Source organism: Podarcis liolepis (assembly GCF_965112155.1).
Source record: "Podarcis liolepis genome assembly, chromosome: Z".
In the NCBI taxonomy this organism is placed as follows: Eukaryota; Metazoa; Chordata; class Lepidosauria; order Squamata; family Lacertidae; genus Podarcis; species Podarcis liolepis.
In genome coordinates, this window is record NC_139570.1 from 28,052,261 (window position 1) to 28,073,934 (window position 21,674).

Consider the following 21,674-nt stretch of genomic DNA (forward strand, 5'->3'; position numbering starts at 1 on the left):
GGCTTACCATGTTTAAAACAATGGAATGTGTTTCTTATCCAAAGCTTGGGCCATATGGTACCTCCTAATGACATTTACATATCAGAAACTTGATGAACAAACAAATCATCTGTCAGGTTATACATTATAAAAATATTTTAGTTGCACTTTTAAATATTTTTGGAACTGTGCATTTGCCTAATTATGCAAATGATTCTTTCATTCCCTATCCACTAGTTCTGGTGTTAGTTCAGTGCCTCTTTTGCTTTAGAATCTCCCCCTATACCTTGGTATAGCTTTCCCCAATCTGTGGATGTCCAGGTGTTCCTGGACTACAACTCCCATCATCCCTGACCATTGTCCATGCTGGCTAGAACGAATGGTAGTTGTAGTCCAAAATGACTGGGGGGGAGGGGCACCAAGTTGTGGAATGCTTCTCTAGCTCAACCATCAAAATCTTCTGCCTCCTCTCCTGGGCACCCAACCCCTTTAAATGTTGAACTTCCTCCCAAAGCTATCTGGATAGGCACCTTTGCACTGTGCTGCACATCATTTTCAGGTCTCCTTCAAGGGTTAGTTCTGACAACAAACAGCTTTTGAGGCAGTTCCCACAGCGGAGCATAGGTGGGAAAATTTCATATTACAATTCACCATCCATGTGGATTGTGCAGGAAATATCTCTGGGAAAGGTGCTGGATTCTTGACAGCCAGGGTCCTAAAAGCCCACTTGGGTCTTTTGCAAGATGCTAAGTGGTTTTGTGATGATACTTTGTGCTGCCAGGTTATTAGCATACACTGTATTAGAAAAACCTTCGCTAACTGGTGTCCTCCAGATTTCCAACCTGGTGCCTGCTAGGCCCTAGTCTTGTGACTGTAATTTGTTTTACACTGTTACTTAATATTGTGATTTAAATGACTGAAAACTGCTCTGGGACCTTATAGTGAATGGCGAGTAATAAACTGAAATAATAACAAGAAGAAGTAGAAGAATAGCTCCATGTTTTGGGCTGCCCCTCCCAGGAGCATTTGTGCTGACTGGGGATGATGGGAGTTACAGCCCAAAACATCTGAAGGGCACCCAACTGGGGAAGATGTTCTTAGAACTTCAAAGGCCTCCCTTCTCCGTGTAACTGGCAGCACAGAGAGACATTTCATCAGCTGTAGCTCTTTCAACCTCTAGCAGGAAATGTGGAGAGGAAGTATTCCTGCAGGGCAGTTAACTCCCCCCACCAACACCCCAACTCCACAGATAAAAGAGAAGTTACTCTGAGGACCTGGTGTTGTAAGGGCCAAGGCAGGACGTTTGGGTGGAAGGCATTCCTAATCTAATGAGAATAAATAATAACACACACACACACACACACACACACACACACAGCAACCTGGGAGGGCTTTATTCATTTCCTTTCCACTATGGTGGTTGGTGGTGTTTTGCTTCCGTTTTGAGTATAAACAGGATTTTCCACCCACGTTGACAATATCCTGTTGTGTCAAGATGGCTCTGTCCTGTTTATCTCAAGCAGAGTGCTCAACGACCAACGAGCGCAAGGCTTTGATGTCTGAACTGAAGATCCTTATTCATATTGGACACCACCTGAATGTCGTCAACCTGTTGGGTGCCTGCACCAAGCCAGGAGGTGAGCCACTACAATCTCTTTCTTTTACTCAGATCTGTTTCTGTAAGGGAAAAACAACTCACATCACAAGTGATCTGATCCATGGCATGGCCAAAAAGCAAACTTCTCCATAGATGCAAATTCTAAATATTACCCAGAATGATGTGGCAGAATTCTGAAGTGTATTGCTTTAGAGTGCAGAGCAGGTCATGCTTTTGAGCTATCTTCTCACACATATGGCACCCTGCATATAATAAGTGAGCAAATCAGGGAGGCAGTTATGTCAAAAATATCTATCTGAGGTGCTTGTTTTCCATCAATAGGAAAAGTAGGGGGGTTGGGGGGAAAGGGAGTTCAAAAGTGCAATCCACAGTCTGAAGTGGTACAGCTAATAGTTCTACCACTTCATTCTGCACAATGTGTGTAGCACCTCTTGGGACTATTATTCCTCCCCCATTAACCCTACACCCTGATCCACCAGACCTGACCAACAGATCCCTATTCTACTAAAAATCACCATGCCCCACCTCTGACACACCATGACTTACCCCTAGTCCACCCACTGACCAATTTCTGCCAACACTCACTGAGGAAGTTGGAAACTTTACAAAAAAATTGTAGGCAGGGCAAGCGTGTGTGTGTGTGAGAGAGAGAGAGAGAGAGAGAGAGAGAGAGAGAGAGATTACACATGAATGGAAGGGAACCTATTGTGAGGGGTCCGAGTTCACAAACTTTCTTGAAGCTTTGAGAGTACCACTGGATTTGCTCACCCCCTGCAGAATAGTTTACTGGGTCATGAGAATCGTCTTGGTGCCCCTTTTATAAGCTAGCTGTAGTGAACGCAAGCATTCAGCTTTCTGAGTATTCAAATATGTAATTGTAGCTCTTACGTGTTGGAGAAGGTTTCTAGACATTGAAAGACTGATTGCTTGAGATGGCTATTAATGGCTCGTTCCATGTGGTCTAACCCCATTTGTTCATATTTTCTGGCATTTCTGAGGTATTTTTCTTTCTGTTATTTTTATACATCAGACACAGAGTACAAGATTATGGCTTCAAAATGATGCTGTCTGATTCTCACTATAATACAAAGGGAATTGCTTAAAACATTGTCCTGTGTCTTGGAACACCAACAGCAATTATAGCAAACTAAACAATACTTAGTTGGCTCCCCAAATACAGAAGAAACAAGCTGACAGATGGGTGTGATTCAAGAGCAATTGTTTTTTGACACGCTTCCATTCCTGGAGTTTCACATCCAGATGTACAACAACAAAATATATGGAGGTCAAGCTAGATGACAGAATGCAAACAAAATTCAATCGTGACTGCATAAAGAGAGTCACAGAGATGGAAAGGCACATAATCACAGGGACAATCTGTGTTTTTATTGAGGGTTTATAGGGATGGGTGACTCTGTCCATTTTGTGTTCACTCAGTTTCTCATGTTTCCAGCCATGAGTTCAGTTCATCCCATTTCCACACCAATTTGCTAACACAAAAATGGCTTCCACCTCCAAAAGATCAGAAAAAGAAAAGTATCATAAATATAAGCTTGTACAAATAATGATAATAATCATTAGCAATAGTAATTAGTATGCTAATAATGATGATTATGCCTCTGCACTATGCTCCCCGCACCATGCTCAAGATCTTAGGAACAATCCCTGAACCTTCTGTGGGGCAGGCAGCAGGAAAAATATAATGAAACTGGGCTCTGCCCCCCTCCCAAAAAAAACCCAGCAAGAAGTTGGGAACAATTCCTGGTGTGAGGCAGGCAGCATGAACAAGAAAGGCTTGCTATATCCCCCGGCATCTTACCTCTTCTCCCCATCTTCTTTCTACATGGCCTGAAGAGGTTTGGGGATTTCTTGATCTGGGCCTTGGTCTGAAAAAGATTCCCTACCCCGACTTAGAGCCTGGTAACTTCCTTACACCAGATCACCATTTGCCCCTGAATCTGTAGTTCTTTTATCTGCATCTCATTTTCCGTCAGGAATCCAACAGGGATGTTCTCTTAAATATGATGATTACTACATCCTTTATATGTGGTCATGTTAGAAACTTTTCTTTGATCATTTTTGCAGGTCCTTTGATGGTCATTGTAGAATACTGCAAGTACGGAAATCTGTCTAATTACCTACGAGGAAAACGAGGAGACTTCATTGCATGCAAGGTAAGATGAGTATCTGACCTCTGAGGCATATGAAATTGGCTGTCCTTTAAAAGGCCATTTGTTTGTTTCCTACCAAAAGCCCGGATAAATTCTGTTTTGCCCTCTTCCTGACACCAAGTGAAAGAAGGAAAACTGAGGAGAAACAGGCCCTGGGAATGGTTGGGTGGAGACAGGCATGGCATTCCGAAGCTGCAGTCCTCTGCATGTTTTCCTGAAGTAAGAACCATTGAATTCAATGGTACTTTCTCCCAGGTATCTGTGCATAGGATTACACTGTCCAAGCAGCAGATGCAGCCTGATTGCAGCTCTGCTTAAGTTTTTCTCTCCTGAGAAAGTCTGAGAAAATGAGGGGAAGGCTGGTTGTGTCTTTTCAGAAAGTAAAGGCAATTCACTGGTAGAGTGTGATCTGAATGCAGGATGACGCAGGTTAAATCCCTGGCTTCTCCAGATAGACCTTGAAAGGATCCCTCTCTGAAACCCTAGAGAGCTGCATAGATAGATAGACAGACCAATGGTCTAATTCACTATAAGGTAGTTCTTAAAAGCTGACTCTGCAGGTTTGTGGACACCTAAAGACTAGTATCCATTTCTTCTGCACAGCAAATGTGCCTTAAATGTTTTGAATGTTTTTTGGGAAGGAGGTGTAAGGTGAACTTTCAATGTGTACATAATACAATGTACAGGTACCACTTAATGAAACAAAACAGGTAGGCAGCCCACCTCAGACACGATTAAACTGAAGGGATGTATGTTTGTCCCATGAGTAGCAAAGCTCATCATGAGTGAAGAACCACTGTGAGTGCTTATAAAATTCTGAGCCTGTCTTTAAGAGCTGTTCGACAGTGGAATTTGCTGCCAAGGAGTGTGGTGGAGTCTCCTTCTTTGGAGGTCTTTAAGCAGAGGCTTGACAACCATATGTCAGGAGTGCTCTGATGGTGTTTCCTGCTTGGCAGGGGGTTGGACTCGATGGCCCTTGTGGTCTCTTCCAACTCTATGATTCTATGATTCTATAATATTTGTTTCCCTGCCAGCATCGAAGACAGCATCAGCTATGTATATTCTTTTGGGTGTATTGTTCAAATTCCATCACAGCCTTATCTACTAGGGGGTGCATGAGATTTGCGCTGCACTTTCTAAACTCAGGTCCAAGTTTTTCAGGTCTACTTCTGAGCAGGGTTTTATTTCTTGATACCGGCATTTTCACCAGGAAAACCTGTGTTTTACTGCTGAATCAGAGTACAGTGGTACCTCGGGTTACAAGAACGGACCTCCAGAACGAATTAAGTTCATAACCAGAGGTACCACTGTAAATAGCAATCCTCAGAAAACCAAATTGCTGTTGGCTCCTGTTCAGCAGTAAAGCATGGGTTTTCACAGGAAAAGCACCAGGACAAAAAGAAACACACTTAAACACAGACATGGAAAACCCAGACCTGTGACTAGAACATGCAGAACAAAGAGAAGTGTTGAGCCGCATGTCTCCATGGTTTTCTTTTTCCCTCCATGGGATGGCATTTATGCTCTAAATCAAACCATATTTATGAAAAAGAACCGCACACTAAATAACCATTCACTTTCAAAAAATGGTCCTAAGCACACAGAAACTCCCATTTCTGAAGAGCAGAAAGAAGGGATGGGGCACCTCTGGTCTTCCAGGTGTTGTTGGACTCCAGTTCCCATCAGACTCAGCCAGCATGGTCAGGGATTGTTGGCTGCTAGTGTCCAGCAGCCTTTGTATAACTACAGGTTCCCCATCACTGCTCTAAGAAATCGAGTCCAGTGTGCTGGGAAGATAACAGTGGGTTACAGGGTTCTTTATTATTTTTCGTTTAGGGGAGGGGGGGCGACATGTTTATGATTAGCTCGAAGTGATCTCACATTTGTGCATAGAAAGCATTGATGATCTTTCCATAAGCATTACCACACATTGACAGAAATCTCTGGCTGTCTATTAGACACCAGACCAATTCTGAAGTCTTGTTACTTACATATAAAACCATAAACAACACTGGACTAGGCTACCTGAAAGACCGTCTTTCGCTCTCTTGCCCAGTAATGGCATAAAGACCAATAAATGGAACCCTGTTTGTCGTTTTGTGGTCAGATGATTATTGGTAAGGTGGAAGCAGGCTTTTTCACTGGTGATTTGGAGAGCAGTTTTCTTTTCTTTTTAGGGTCTCACTGTACTATTAGAGAGCACCAACTCGCTGAAGAATTTGAGTGTCATGAAAGGGGATGAGATCGCTAGCTGATTTAATTTATTATTGTGGTTTAGCTATGATTATTTTCCAGGGGGAAAGAACATAACCAGCCTTGAATCACTTTGACTGTGGGATGGGTTGCTATTTACTGTTCCACCTCAACAGGGCTGGTGTCAAAGCCCAACTTGAGGTCCTACACCCAGCAGAGGGCCACTGGCAAGGGCCCCCTGGACTGGCTTCAGTGAGGAGGTAGACTCATGGAGGGAATGGGCCCATGAATGGTGTCTTGCTCAAGCCCGCCCCCCGTGAAACCACCTCAGGCATAAGAACCAATGAAAAGCTTGCTGGATCAGATCAGTGACTCATCTAGTCCAGCAACCTGTTCTCACAGTGGCCAATCAGATAGTTATTGGAAACCTGCAAACAGGACCCAAGCCCAATGTCCCAATGGGAAGCTGGCAAGCAAGATTCGAGCATGAGAGTGCTCTCCTCTTGTAGTATCCAGTAGCTGGTGTTCAGAAGCATTGCTGCCTCCCAGCTGTAGAGGAAGAGCATAGCCATAGCGGCTGGTAGTCATCAGGAGTGTTTGTCCAATCCTCTTTTAAAGCCACCTATTGTTATCACTGCCTCCTGTGGAAGCCAGCTGCATAGTTTAACTATGAGCTGCAAAATGGCAGGAACATGTATTGATCCAGCTATACATTAGGGTGTGGTGACTGCTGGGAATGGAGAGAGAGAGAGAAGAAAAGAGCTTATTTGGGTCTTTCTTTCCTCCAGCCTCAGGAAAATCCAGACCCTGCAGAGAAAGAGCTGGAAGCATACATCAGTGATTTAACAGAACTGATCAAGAGGCGCCTGGAGAGCGTGGCAAGCACAGGAAGCTCTGCAAGCTCAGGATTCGTTGAAGACAAGAGTTACACAGACTCAGAAGAAGAGGAGGAAGGTAAATATATTGCTTATTTATTTATTTATTGGATTGTTTCTTGCATTTATAACCCACCTTTTTCTCCAAGGAGCTCAGGTTCGTTAACCACCCTCTGCCCCCAATATTCTAGTATTATAGAGAACAGTTCTCCCTATCTACTCTCTCTGTCATATTCGTTAATTTGTATACCTGTACTATAACCCTTTTAGTTGTATTTTTAAAATAAATAGAAGAGTGCTGAACGTTCCCCCTTGAAGAGCTGCTTTCCCATTTAAATTGGCAGTCCCGGGAAGCTACTTTGACATTTTTCATAAAAAAGGAGCTGCTGTGCCAATCATGGATCCTCTACCACCAAATGTCAAGATTGAAGCTTTCTGTTGCGGTTGCTTCTAGGGCTCCTTCATGTGTCTTAGGAATTCATAGCTGTCAACTTTTCCCTTTTTTTAAAGGGAAATCTTATTCGGAATAAGGGAATTTCCCTTTGAAAAAGGGAAACGTTGACAACTATGCTTAGGATGTGTTTGGAGCCATAGCCTTTGTAAAAAGGTAAAGATACCCCTGACCGTTAGGTCCAGTCGTGGACGACTCTGGGGTTGCGCGCTCATCTCGCTCTATAGGCCAAGGGAGCTGGCGTTTGTCCGCAGACAGCTTCCAGGTCATGTGGCCAGCATGACTAAGCCTCTTCAGGCGAAACCAGAGCAGCACAGGGAAACGTTGTTTACCTTCCTACCGGGGTGGTACCCATTTATCTAATTGCGCTTTGACGTGCTTTCGAACTGCTAGGTGGGCCTCTGTAGTAGAGACTTAAGTCTTCAATGGTACACTGGACAGCTCCTTAACCGCAAAGCTCAGCTGTTGCTTCAGCACTTGTTATCCTCAGACTGAACTTTAATGCAGTTTTGCCACTATTGCAGTTGTGATATTCACACCTGATGATGGGAGCCTCTTCCTGTAGAGGGACTCAGCCTGTTTTAGCAATCATTGATTCTAGCAGAGCAGGGGAGACCCTGATTGCACTAGTACTTCCAAGCAGGAGTCCTTGGGCTGAAGGGGTATTGCCACAGTGGGCTCCTCTTGTGGGAGTGCTTCTGGCTAGGACTAATCCTGAGAGCAATTCCCTCTACTGCTCTGAATACATGGCTTGACCCTGTGATGTGATGTGCATTGCTCAGATTTCTCCTTGGTCTCTCTTAGATGTTGAAGATCTCTACAAGCGCGCCCTGACCTTGGAGGACTTGATTTGCTACAGCTTCCAGGTCGCCAAAGGCATGGAGTTCTTGGCCTCCAGGAAAGTAAGTCCTGTTTAAAACCCCTTTGCTGTTAAAGACACTGAGTGAGAAGGTCCCATATGATCTTTATTAAGAACCGTGGATCAGTTGATAAGCACACTCCAGTCTTATAAGTCCTCACTAATGCGAGAATCACTTTCGCATGCATATGGAGATGTAATCAAAGTTGTAGGATCTTCCTTGCTGAATCAGAACAAGATCCAACTAATCCAACTAAGATCCATCTAGCCCAACATTCTCCATTTAACAGAGGCAAAGCAGCTGAATGCGTAATTATTAATAGAAGGCAGTATTATTGCACAAGGTATGAAATCAGGTATAAATAATCAGATTGACAGTGTCCTTTCTATGTATGGTAGAAAGATTTGAACCGTTTAGTTATGGCAGATCAGTTTATCTGAAAAACATGGGTTTGAATAAAAGATTATATGTTATTTTGATATATGCATATGTTAGGATTCAAAGTAGAAGTTGATCATATAGTAATGTATAAGATGTAAAGAAAGTGTAAATATCTGAGGAATGTGTGTCTTAGGAGTAATGTTGTATATTGGTATATTTTAGCAATAGTGTTTCTGAAGAAAAATATAAAAGGAAAGCACATCTGATCTTGAGGGATTCAATAATATTTTTGGTTCTGATTCCATTCTCTAGTGACTTGCTTTATTATTTGCAAACTTTTTAATTTTAAAAAATGCCCTTTAATATTTCAATAAGTTGTTGAAGCTCAGCTCTTGCAATGAGGGTATAAAATAATAAATAAAACAAAACAAAATAATTTTTTAAAATATTTTTTTATTTCATTTGTCCTTTCCTTCAGTGCATTCACAGGGATCTGGCAGCCAGGAACATTCTGCTGTCTGAAAACAATGTGGTGAAGATCTGTGACTTTGGATTGGCCAGAGATATTTACAAAGATCCTGACTATGTGCGGAAAGGCGACGTAAGTCTTGTAGGCATGCAGAATCATGTGTGGTCCACCCTTTTAAGCAGACTGAAACAAATAAGTCAGTGGGATAGGGATATGGGTAAATACAGGTTGATAAATCCTAGAATGGTAGTGTTGGAAGGGAATCCAAGGGTCACCTAGTTCAGCTAGGTAGATGGCCACCCAACCTCTGCTTAAAAACCTCCATCAAAGGAGAGTCCACCACCTTCCAAAGAAGTCCATTCCACTGTCAAGCAGCTCTGTCAGAAAGTTCTTCCTAATGTTTAGTCAGAATCTCCCTCTTTGTAATTTGAACCCAAAGGTTCAGGTCCTACCCTCTGGAGCAGCAGAAAACAAGCCTGTTCTATCTTCCATGTTACAGCCCTTCAGATATTTGAAGACAGCTGTCCTATCACCTCTCAATCTTCTCTTCTCCAGCCTAAGCATACCCAAGTCCCTCAACTGTTCCTCATAAGGTTTCCATACCCTTCTAATTTTGGTCGCCCTCCTCTGCACTTTCTAGCTCTTCAACATTATTCTTAAACTAGAACTAGACACAGCACTCCCGGTGGAGTCTGACCAATGCAGAATGGAGTGGCACTACTACTTCCCTGCATCTGGACCAGTGGTGGCTCTTGGGGTATCAAATCTCACCACAATGCCAAAATCCCCCCATCTCTTGCCTTCCATTCTATATCATAGTTGCAGCTAAGAGGCTCCACGCCCAGTACGGCCAAACTGTTCTTGCTCCCCTAAGTCCGCCTCTGTCTGGACAAATGTAAATATTGTTAATACTAGTCTCCTTTTGCTTTCTTCATTTTGTAGGCGAGACTTCCTCTGAAATGGATGGCTCCAGAAGCTATTTTTGACAAAACTTACACCACTCAGAGCGATGTTTGGTCTTTTGGTGTGTTGCTGTGGGAAATATTTTCTCTAGGTAAGGTTGTGCTTACTTTTATTGTGGTTTATTTTAAATGGACTGAATGCTGTGCAAAATACATTTCAGATGAAGAATGAGAGTAGGATATTTGTTAATAGAGAGTAACAAATCAGGCATGATTTAATATTACTGAGTTACTATTGGAGCTCTGTGTGCTAATCTGCATGAAGGGTTCCTAATTCTTTTTCGGGGCTAACGATGGTTGTCTATATTACCAGTAGATACTGAGGTGCTCTCTTACAAAGCTTGTACTTGTCAGGACTACTGAAGGACAGCATGCCTGTGGTGGCTATATTCAAAAGGAGTCAGTTACAGCAGCCCTTAGATGGAGCTGTGCTGAGAGTACCACATGTCCTAGAGATGTGCTTGGTTTCTCCTAGAAACCAGACTTTTAGAGTTGCCGTTCCAGCCATCTGAAAATTAGACAGCAGCTGAAAATAGATGTTTAGGCACCTGCTGAAGACAGCTTTATTTAAGAAGGTTTTCACTGAGGTGTGACCAACTCATTTATGAAATATTAACTATAGATGTGTAGGGAGGGGTGCTTTTAATTTTTTAAAAAATATTTTTGATTTTATTTAATTCCCTTTTAATCTTGTACACTACTTTGATGGCCTCAGACCCTGAAGCAGTTTATAAATTTGTTAAATAACAACAACCACAGCAGAACAAGGAAATTTGCATCTATCCACAGTGCTTACACCTCCATATGCCATAAGAACAATCTCACCTCCTGTTCATGAAAATGGCTGGCATGCAGCGCTGTTCACATCCTCTGGTGTGCACAAGCCCTTGCTTGGCAGAGTCACACATACATAGCAAATATTTAGGAGTCACGGTGCTCAGGAATATATAGGTATAAAGTGAAAGCAAAGCTACTTTATTTGATACTTACCGAAGAAATGGAGGGAAGTCAGAGGCATGATAGAGCCTAAGTTAAATATGTAACCTATATATGTGTAATTTATGAATGTATGTATGTATACTGAAAATCAATAAAAATTTAATTTGAAAAAAAAAGTGAAAGCAAAGCTGAGCACCTCAGTAACAAGTCAAAGTTGCTGCAGCCAAACATTTCTATGGGTAGGGTCTCAGAAGGGATCATCATCATCATAAATATATTTATATGCCGTCCATCTGACTGGGTCCCCAGCTACTCTGGGCAGCTTCCAAAAAATATAAAAGCATAACAAAACATCAAAAATTAAAAACATCCCTATACAGGGCTGCCTTCAGATGTCTTCTAAAAGTCAGATAGCTGTTTATTTCCTTGACATTGATGGGACAGTGTTCCACAGGGCGGGAGCCACTACCCAGAAGACCCTCTGCCTGGTTTTCTGTCATCTCACTTTTCTCAATGAGGGAACCCTCCGAGAAAGTCCTCAGAGCTGGACCTCAGTGTCCAGGCTGAAAGATGGTGGAGATGCACCTTCAGGTATACAGGGCTGAAGCCATTTAGGGCTTTAAAGGTCAGCATCAATGCTTTGCCCCATATAGTTCAGGTTAGGGCTTATCCACACTTCCTCTCATCCCGCTGCTTTCTCCTGGGGAAAACAGCTCTTTAGCTCTCAGCTGGAGCAAACAGCCATTTGGGTTTTTCCTGGATCTATTCTGATCTGTTGCTAAAGAGCAAGTTTTCCTTTGGGAAGGAGCGGGCCAAGGGGAAAACAGCACAGACACGTGCTTTCTAGGCAGGGCATAAGCAGAAGTGTGAGCAGCTGATGGGCAAGAGCCCTTCCTGACCCTGGAGAATTTCTGCCAGTCAGAATATGTCATACAGAGCTTGATGGATAAGTGGTCTGAGGTGATATGATACAGCTTTCCTACTTTCCACGAGGCAGGCTGTGAGGGCTCAGTGAATAGCTTTGCCAATCTCTGAATTGGTTTGAAGCCAAAACCTTTTTTTAAAAAAGTGATTGTTGATTATACACTCTTCTTAAGCCAGAGGTTGATTTCAGATGGATCTTGATGTGACTGATAGACATTTTGGCCCACAACAAATGCTTTCAAAGCTGGAATTGACATTTGCAGCAGTTCAAACCAGGAGACTTTGTGGAAAACTCTTAATCGTGGCTTCTGTGGATTAAAGCTATTTTGATGGAGCAGAAAACCTTCCTGTCAAATGGTATTTTCCCACAGGCCGAGCAGGTTCAACTTAGGGACCACACAGCTCAAAGAGTTGCTTGCTGCGGCTCCTGCCCCAGATGGCTCATCTGCCCACCACTAGCAATATAAGAACTCCCACAACAAGGAGGGGGGAGAGAATGAATGCTGCAGATATTTGATCCTAGAAGAATTCTTTCCAAAATGCTGACCGTTATGAAACACAAAACACCCACAGGGCCCACAGGTTGGCTGAAGCCGCTGTCACAGAAATGCAGGCAGTTATGCCGGACTTTGCATGTTCTTTTGCCAGAAGGAGAAAGAGATGGTTCCCCCCCCCCCCCCGACTGTGCCACTCATGCAAGCCACAGAATGTTTGGAATGATTATTCATTCTCCATTCATGCCCATGTGCATTTTTAAGGGGTAAGGCTTTCTAGAAAGGCAAAAGTAAGGATGGGGTGGGGAGAGAATTTGATTGTTTTCATTTAATGGCAAACCAACCTAATTCACGCTTGCCAGTGCAATACGCAAACCAAAACACAACCCCGCTTGGAATTTGCACTTCTCTCAATTTTGCAATGCAGTTCACCTGCCAAGTAATGTGTGCAAACATGCATATACTAAGATCAAGTGTGCATAAAAATGCAGATATCACTAAATGTTGCTTTGCAAAAATTAATGTATTGGGCAAAATTGAATAACAAAAACGGTGTGTATTAGGAAAAAAATCACACTAAAACGCTGCTTCAATTTCATGGCAACTTGTTGATTTAAAAATTCACAAACTGGTGTGGAAATGTGGAGAACTGAACTGAAGAGTGGACAAATGAGAAAGTGAGAGAAATTGAAATTGACAGATTTTGCTAATCCCTAGATCAAATCGCTTACATTTTGGGAAAGGAATGTGGATTGTTTCTTCTTTATCACAGTATGCAGTGGAACAAACCTTAGGCATTTTGAGTAGAGAGCAGGAAAACTAAATTAGTCTGCAGAGAGTTTCATGAATAACAATCTACAAGTGCAAGTATTCAGGCTGATCTATTAGAAAGAATCTGAATAACAACAAAGTGGTTATTTTTGTCCAAATGCTTCATTAGGCTGTGGATCTTGGAAAAGAATGCCAGTTTCTATTTCTCAGCTTAGACTTAGTTACAATATTCTGCTTTCCCTCAACTTGGTGCCCTCCAAATGTTTTGGGCTCTAATTTCCAGACTGCCTGATAGGAGTTGTAGTCCAAAACATCTGGGACAACATCTGAGACATTAGGGCGGTGGGGGTGTGTCCTAGGCTGCTTTTCAGCATCACTGTTTCTAAACAAATAGAGGTGGAACATTAAAACCACATTTTTGCATGGACAGATCTCAGAAGAGATTTATATGGAACAGCCTAAAGGTTTTATCAAACCAAAGGAAGCAAATCTAGTATGCAAATTTCAGAAGGGGCTTGGTGGCTCAGAACAAGCTGCTACAGCATGGAATGAGAAACTATACAGCTGGGGTTACACACAGCATCACACAGACAGGTGCTTATACACCAAGTGCAAAAATGAATAATTTTATTAAGTTTTGGCATTGTAGATGGTTTAATTATTGCAACTGAAAATGACCAAGACCACACAGAGGTTGTGGAATACCTAAGCAAAGTAGTCGAGGTAAATGAACCACATGTCTTGTGCTGACTTTCCCTTTCTCACACCCATTATGTTGTATACTTTGCTCCCAGGAGCATAGTCAATCATAATAGTCTCTTCTGCTCTGGAATCCAACTTGTACCTACTCTCTTTGGGTACAGAGTATATTGGGTATATTGCAAAAGTATGCGCATGAGGGAAAGTTGCATACAGAAATGTGCATATTAGGAGAAAATCACTGAATTTTCATGGGGCTTCTTTTATATATATAAAAAGATTACAAACAGATGTGGAAATGTGGACAACAGAATCTAAGTCTGGAAAAATGAGTAATGGGGGAAAAACTAAAAATGACAGATTCGTGCATCCCTACTGCCAACCCAAACTGCTCCATTGAGACAACGGCTTGCTCTATCTGCACTTGGTTGCATCCCATTCTGGTCACAGCACAATTTCTGATTACCTTGTTGTGTGACTCAGGATTAGAGTCCCATTTCCTTTTCTGTGGCTGCAGTTGAAAAGCAAGTTTTTCTTCCAAAGCAATGTGTTGATAAAAATCAGCCAGGCATTTCTGTGTTTTGGCACTCTCCTATCTACAGTTCATGCAATAAATATTTAATTGAGGAGCTGTGTCAGTGATGGAACTCACTTACATAAATTTTTTTTTACAGATCATTAAGAACCAGAACATGAAGGCTTGTTTGCCTTTGTTATGGGGCATGTTTGGGCTTCCAAAATCGCCTCTTTTACAGGGCTCCTCCACTCCACTGCCTATATTAAAATAAAAAATTCAGATAGTAAAAGACATCACTTCTACATACACATACCACTTTTTTTCTGAGACGACTATGCTTTGTGCCTGCTGCCCCGCAAGCAGTCAAAATAAAGACCATTTGAAGGTTTGGCATAGACCTATGATTAAAACTGATACAAGGAATGTGGAGTTGGAGGTAGTCAAAGAGGAAAGGAGGAAGTGCAAAGGAGACCAAACACTAAGGATATATTATTTATATCCTCTATGTTTGATTACATTCATATTTTAAATATCCTTATACACCCAAAAGGGATTTTCCAACTTCTGTCAACATTGTTTTCATAAAAGCCTCCTTAGCAATTGGAACACATCTTTGCATACCGTGGCTGAAGCGACAACCCCCAGGTTATCCAAACAGTTTTAAGGAACAGTTGTTCTCTGGCCTGGGTTCTCATTCATTCCTCCTTGTTCCTGCATTACTTACTTTGCTCCCAAGCATCCAGTGAAAGCTGTCAGGCCAGAGATAGACAAAAACAGGAAATTGAGCATGGAATGTAAAGTGTACAGAGATTCTTCAAAACTTGGACTCCCATTCAGATTCCTTTAAATCTCCTATGTTAAAACCGGATTACATGTTCTTCCAAATGATTCTTCAGGCTTCAGGGAGGCCAGATTATGAAAAGAACGTTACATCCCACAACCCTCTGGGAAATAAAGGAATTGGGAAGCTTACAGAGTTAGAGCGGAATTAATTCTTCTATTAACTTTTATAATAACTCAAGCTTTCAGGAGGCATGATTCCAGGGAAAGCTGCTGAACAGGGAACTCACACACAGAACATTATCTGTTGTTTTCTGAAACACTAAGTTATTTTAACGCCCGTCCAGCATTGAAGAAGCAGTTATAATATACATTTAAGCGATCAATAAATTGTTTGAAAAGTTGGCAAGTAGTTGGTTAACATTTTACAATGCAATGTAATCAAAGGGTTGGGGCAATCCTGGTTGCTGTTTGATTTGAGGTGGACTTAAGATTTACCAGGTGTGCAGTGACACCTCAAGGAGTTGCTTCAGGTTCACTTCCTGACATGTCAGAAGGATTGTATGAATTAGCAATAACTACATACAGCACAGATATTTTGTCTAGTTCTAAATCCCCAAAGCATGTTTTTTCACATACAGTAGATAGGTAAGCTTCAGGATCAGGGGTGACTTTGGGAGCACTGGGTTAGACCACTGTGGGAAACAGTATGGTGAGCTAGATGATATCCTCCTCGTCCTGATCCAGTGGGGGGTTCTTCTGCTCTTTTGTCCTGTAGATGCTTATAGTCAAATAGTAACTTAAGGCACCTGAGGCTAAGCAGGTCAAGGTCTGGTCAACACCTGGATGGAGGACACAAACTAAGAACCACATTTAGGCTTCCTTGAGTTCCAAAGCTGAAGAAAGGCAGGATGTAAATGTAATAAAATGTACATATGCAAGAAAGAATGAATGATGAGGAAGAAGGCCTGGTTTCCCTTCGTTTTCTGCCTTCAGGCTGTCTCAAGCCAGCAGTTTTATGGGCATCCTGTAAAAAACAAAACAAAAACAAAAAGGGAGATAAAACCTGAAGCATAGTTGAAGAGAGTCATGTTTTTCCCAACACTTGCAATTCTGAAGTGGAATATACTTCCTCGCCCCCACCCCGCTCTGAGGAAATCAAGGTCTATTAGAGAGCTGCTCAGCTCCATTGCACACTTACTTTCTTTGCCCTGACAGTTGTATTAGTCAGGGTGATTTATTTGTGTTCTTTTCGGTTTCCTTGTCATATTAGTTCAGCTGTCATTACTGGAGGCAAGGCTCCTGCAGGGTCTTCAAAAGAGAACAAGGTGCAAGCAGCGGGCTGAGGTGGCTTGTCTCTCTAGACATTTTCTATCCAGTACATTTCACATTTCTTTTTATCCCATCAGCCGTTCATGAAACAAGAGCTTGAGCCTATCTTGCCTTAAACTTTTGCTCTTGACTGAGTCTTTTCAGGAGCTAAAGTCGCACAATAGTTTTGCTTGATCGCTGCAAGGGGATGTCTGCATTGACTTCGCATCTATGCATAACTAAGAGGAACTGAATCACCTGCAGGCAACCATCTCATGACATTTCTTCACCTAGTCCCAGGCCATAGATTTTCAGGGAAAATCCATCTGGACAATGGGATACTGGCCAGTCCCACTTATGAGCCCATCCTTTCTATACATAATAGTATGTAGGTCACAAATCTCCTTGCCTTATCTCCTTTTTCTGCAATTCATTTTTTTAATAATAATATTTATTAGTTTTCCAACAAATTAAACACAACAATACAAAAAACCAAAAAAGAAAAAACATACAATACAATACAATACAAAAAAACCCCAAAACACTAACATACAACTAACAAAACAAAACAAAAACCATTTAAAACACAGTCCAATTTCAATATCTTATCTTTCTTTCACTAATTTCCACGACCTCCTCACACCTCCCTTTTTGTATTCCACTTCTATTAATTGTTTCAGCAATTCCTTTCCATCTTCCTCTGTTTTCTATCCTATAATTGTCTTAACACATTCTAACCTTATTTTCCCCTTTAATGTTCTAATAATCTATTTATACTTAATTCCTTATAACATTTCTACTAAAGCCATATAACTTCATTCCAACATCTTTCTAACATTCATTAATTTTACAGTATTTCTGTAAATAGTCTTTAAACTTTTTCCAGTCTTCTTCCACCGACTCTTCTCCCTGGTCTCGGATTCTGCCAGTCATTTCCGCCAATTCCATGTAGTCCATTCAACTTCATCTGCCATTCTTCCCTGGTGGGTAAATCTTGTGTCTTCCAATATTTCGCGATGAGTATTCTTGCTGCTGTTGTTGCATACATAAAAAAAGTTCTATCCTTCTTTAACACCAATTGGCCGACCATGCCTAGGAGAAAGGCCTCTGGTTTCTTCAGGAAGGTTTATTTGAATACCTTTTTCATTTCGTTATAAATCATCTCCCAGAATGCTTTAATCCTTGGGCACGTCCACCAAAGGTGAAAGAATGTACCTTCAGTCTCACTACATTTCCAACATTTATTATCAGGCAAATGGTAGATTTTTTGAAGCTTAACTGGTGTCATGTACCACCTATAAATCATTTTCATTAAATTTTCTCTTAAGGCATTACATGCCGTAAATTTCATACCTGTGGTCCATAACTGTTCCCGGTCAGCCATCATTATGTTATGTCCAACATCTTGTGCCCATTTAATCATAGCTGATTTCACCGTTTCTTCCTGAGTGTTCCATTTCAACAGCAAGTTATGCATTCTCCTTTTTCTGCAATTCAGTGCCACCACATTTGGTGATGGCAACCAGCTTAGACAGCTTAAAAATAATTTGTCTATCAATAATTCTGAGCCATAATGATAAGTGGAGATTTCCGTTTCAGGGTGCTTCCAGATGACCAGTTTATTGAGCTTTCTTCATTATCTGTTCCTAAGGAGATTGGTCCATGTTGGCTATTTAGTTAGCATCCATTCTGATTTCTTTGTAGGGATGCTAGATGGTGTTGCATGAAGGAAGTGTTATCCTTCTTGCAGGAGATGCAGGCCCTGCTTAAAGCATCTGGCAGAACATTAACTGTCTGTCTGTGTCTGTGTTTGTGTCTACAGGAGCGACACCATATCCAGGTGTGCAGATTGATGAGGACTTCTGTCGACGCCTCAAGGAAGGGACAAGGATGAGATCACCAGAATATTCAACTCCAGAAATGTAATTTCATCTTGCATGTCTGTCTTTCTTTTCTTTTTAAATGCTTTATTGGTTTTTTTTTATTTAAAAAAGTACAAAACAATACTGTATTGTTTTTAACACTCGATTGTGAGCCGCCCAGAGTGGCTGGGGAAACTCAGCCAGATGGGCGGGGTATAAATAATAAATTATTATTATTATTATTATTATTATTATTATACACAACAATCAACAAAATGATCAACACTCAATACAAAAAAAAAGATTGAGTTCACACATCACAAATTCCAACATGACTTCCAATCCCCCCATTGTGATTCACATGTCTTCCTTGGTCACTCTTGTGTACTGATATATTGACCCTGTAGGAGATGAAATGCATGAGTCATATCTATCAATTAATTTTGCTAATGGACAGCATTATGTATTAATGTGCTTCAGCATATGTGCCTCATTGTTCCTCTTCCTTTTGGAATGTTTAGTGTGCCTGCCTTACCCTTACCCTCTCCCTTCTTCTTCAAGTACTGTGTGGGTTTTTGCCTTGCAGAGCTGCTGGCTGGGTAATGTACTCTGAACAGCTGTTTCACCCAACACGTAGTCCAAAAGCAGCGGTTAGGAAATTATATCTATTCTTTACCATTCGGGGGGGGGTCCTCCCTTAGAAGTTCTAAAAACAAGTGGGATGCAAGCTGCTTTTAAATAGACAAGTGGGATTTTTTTTCATTAAAAACATTTATATGGACACAGTTATACTGTGTAAAAGTACTGTAATTTACTATGAAATTGGGAATATGTGTTCATTCATTCATACAAATGACCTTAGGACCAATTCATACAAGCATTTGGCTTTTAAGAGTGATAAAAAGGGGAAAATGTAGTAACCAGTCTTCTCTCATAAATACCAAGATGTCAGCTTACCTTTCAGTGGTTCAGCTTTCTAGAATGTGGGCAGTCATGACTAGGGTTGGGTGATAACAGCTTTTCAACATTCTGATGTGTAACCAGCTAAACATAGCGATGTTGAAAAGGAGCATCATTCAGCCCCAGCCCTGCAAGACAATGGGGTGAAACTGCCTCAGTTCCTTCCAGCGACAGCGCCCAGCACAGGGACGAAGGAGGCAGCCAATGAAAGAAGGTGGCAGGCAAGCCCCACCAGTGATATACCACCAGGTGAAGGCCTTCAGACCGGTCCAGGACAATGTTTTGATACATCACCCAGTCCTAATCATGATCTTAACCCGCAATGCATCATTTTAAAGAGGTTAACATGGGAAGCTACCTTACACTATGGGAGCCTATTGGTTCATCAAACTCAGTATTATCTACAATGACTGGCAGAAGCTATCCAGGATTTCAGGCAGGAGTCTTTCCCAGCCCTACTTGGGATGACAGAGGTTGAACCTAGTATCTTCTACATGCAAAGTGTATGCCTTATTACCAAACCTCCTTTTTGAAGATGTGGGTGACATTTGCTCACAGGGACCTTTTCTGTTTTCCAGCTATTCCAGATTATAGACAGAGGCTCTGAGATTATATCTGCATGCTCCATTAGTACCTTGAGTGAAGCTCATCAGGCCCTGGAGATCTGAATTCATTTAAAGTAGTTAGGTGTTCCTTTACCACTTCTTTTCCTGTCTTCGGCTGCAGCTCCCTCCTTGCATCATTAATTTTGTTATCATCAGGTTGGGAACTGCTTTTCTGGAAGTGACAAAAGAGGCAGAGGACGTGCTGAGCTGCTCTGGCTTCTCTCTGTCCCCCAATAGCATTTCTCCCTCTTCTCCATCCAAAGGACCTACTACTTGCTTATTCTTCCTCTCTCCTCAAATAAAGCCAAAGAAACCTTTTATATATTTTTTAACCTCTCTTGCAAGCCTGAGTTCATTCTGCACTTTAGCCTGCCTGAACCTCTGCCTTCAAGTGTTGGCTACTCATGTATATGCTTCCTTTCGTGCTTTTCCATTTATCCATTCCCTAGACATGCCCTTCTTCTTAAATCTCCACTCATCTGTGAGCGCCTTATGCAATTGTACTGGTTTCTTTAGATGCCTCCCACTTTTTCTTTCTTGGAATTGTCTGCTTTTATGTCTTCAGTATTTCACCTTTAAGAAATTAGCATCCATCTTGGACTCCTTTCTCCTTGAGTATTTCTGATCATGGTATCTCACCCAGTAGTATCTTCAGCTTTTTGAAATTGACCTTCTTATAGTCCATAGTATGTGTCTGACTACACTCAGCTTTCCCTTGTCTCTGTTTCATGAAACCCAAGAGGACATGATCACTTCCTCCCAAGATTCCCTGTACTTCCACTTTGTTGATCTGTTCCTCCCTGTTAGTGAGGACCAGATCCAAGATAGATTTCCCCTTTGTTGCTTCTTCCACCTTCTAGAAAATGAAATTGTCATTGAAGCAGTTGAGGAATTTGTTGGACTTTGCATTTTTGGCAGAGTTTGAGATCCCACAGATAACTAAATCTTTATTGCAGTCCAAAGACCCATAGAACAATTTCAGAACAAAATACAGTCAAGACAGTCAATCACAAAAGAGAGAGAAACCGAGGCCGTCATTTTGTTACGTCTCAAGCATGATGATCTTTGTTTCTTTTAACTTCTGGAAGAAACTTTGCCACGGCCAATGTAATATCATTGGACCTGTCATCCAAAATATATTTGGGTAGTTGAAGTCTCCCATTACTACTGTACCACTCCTTTCTGAATCTTTGGAAATCTGCTCTAGAAAAGCATCACCCAGGTCTGCAATCTGGGGAAAGCAGTGGAACAAAACAAAAAACCATTCTCAGACACAGACGTTGAAAGCGTGGCACAAAAGGAAGTCTGGATAAGCCCTTATACGAGCTTTCAGATGGTGACAGGAAGAGAAAAGATAACATCACAAGTGAATAAGAACTGTTGATGTTTAAAGCTCAATTCTCTTTTCTTGTAGCTACAAGACCATGCTGGATTGCTGGCATGGAGTGCCGACAGAGAGGCCCACCTTCTCCGAACTTGTGGAACGTTTAGGAGACTTGCTCCAGGCAAATGTTCAACAGGTAAAGTTCAGGGAAATCTATCTTGTTTCAAGTTTAATCAATGTGTGCAGAGCTTGTGTGCTTTTGCTGAAATATGGGACCTTACATTAAACAAGTTTGTTAAAGGTTGCATCATAGCGGAAAATACAGAGCAAATGTTGAATGGGCACAATATATCTCATGCTCACAGATCCAGTTGTAGCCATGCATGACCAGGAAAAAAAAAAAACATGTCCAATCATTGAAAGCCTAATTTGTCTCCCTAGATAAACAATATGCATATTTTTAATTAGTTTTCAGCATCCAGAAAGTGACTACCTTGTTTCTCCTTAGATATGTAGCTTGGACACAGAC

General features: G+C 41.6%; 1 protein-coding gene and 1 long non-coding RNA gene across 6 annotated transcripts in view; one reads left to right on the top strand and one right to left on the bottom strand.

The window, feature by feature from the left end:
* Nucleotides 1-21,674, top strand: part of LOC310698165 (vascular endothelial growth factor receptor kdr-like) — a 195,084-nt gene that overhangs the window by 149,014 nt on the left and 24,396 nt on the right. For 3 of the 5 annotated variants that reach the window (XM_083484969.1, XM_083484972.1, XM_083484971.1), the window contains 8 exons: nucleotides 1,503-1,616; nucleotides 3,683-3,771; nucleotides 6,750-6,915; nucleotides 8,092-8,189; nucleotides 9,007-9,129; nucleotides 9,940-10,051; nucleotides 18,217-18,316; nucleotides 21,236-21,341. In XM_083484969.1, the coding sequence (XP_083341095.1) occupies nucleotides 1,503-1,616; nucleotides 3,683-3,771; nucleotides 6,750-6,915; nucleotides 8,092-8,189; nucleotides 9,007-9,129; nucleotides 9,940-10,051; nucleotides 18,217-18,316; nucleotides 21,236-21,341 (908 nt within the window). Of the gene's footprint in view, nucleotides 1-1,499; nucleotides 1,617-3,682; nucleotides 3,772-6,749; nucleotides 6,916-8,091; nucleotides 8,190-9,006; nucleotides 9,130-9,939; nucleotides 10,052-18,216; nucleotides 18,317-21,235; nucleotides 21,342-21,674 lie in introns of all 5 variants that reach the window. The other 2 variants (XM_083484968.1, XM_083484970.1) reach the window with 1 other exon arrangement.
* LOC310698401 lies at nucleotides 1,582-16,469 on the bottom strand. The gene is made up of 3 exons (XR_014521502.1): nucleotides 14,925-16,469; nucleotides 2,486-2,675; nucleotides 1,582-1,656 (listed from the first exon to the last, which is right to left on the bottom strand). It is a non-coding gene; the product is annotated as an uncharacterized lncRNA (long non-coding RNA).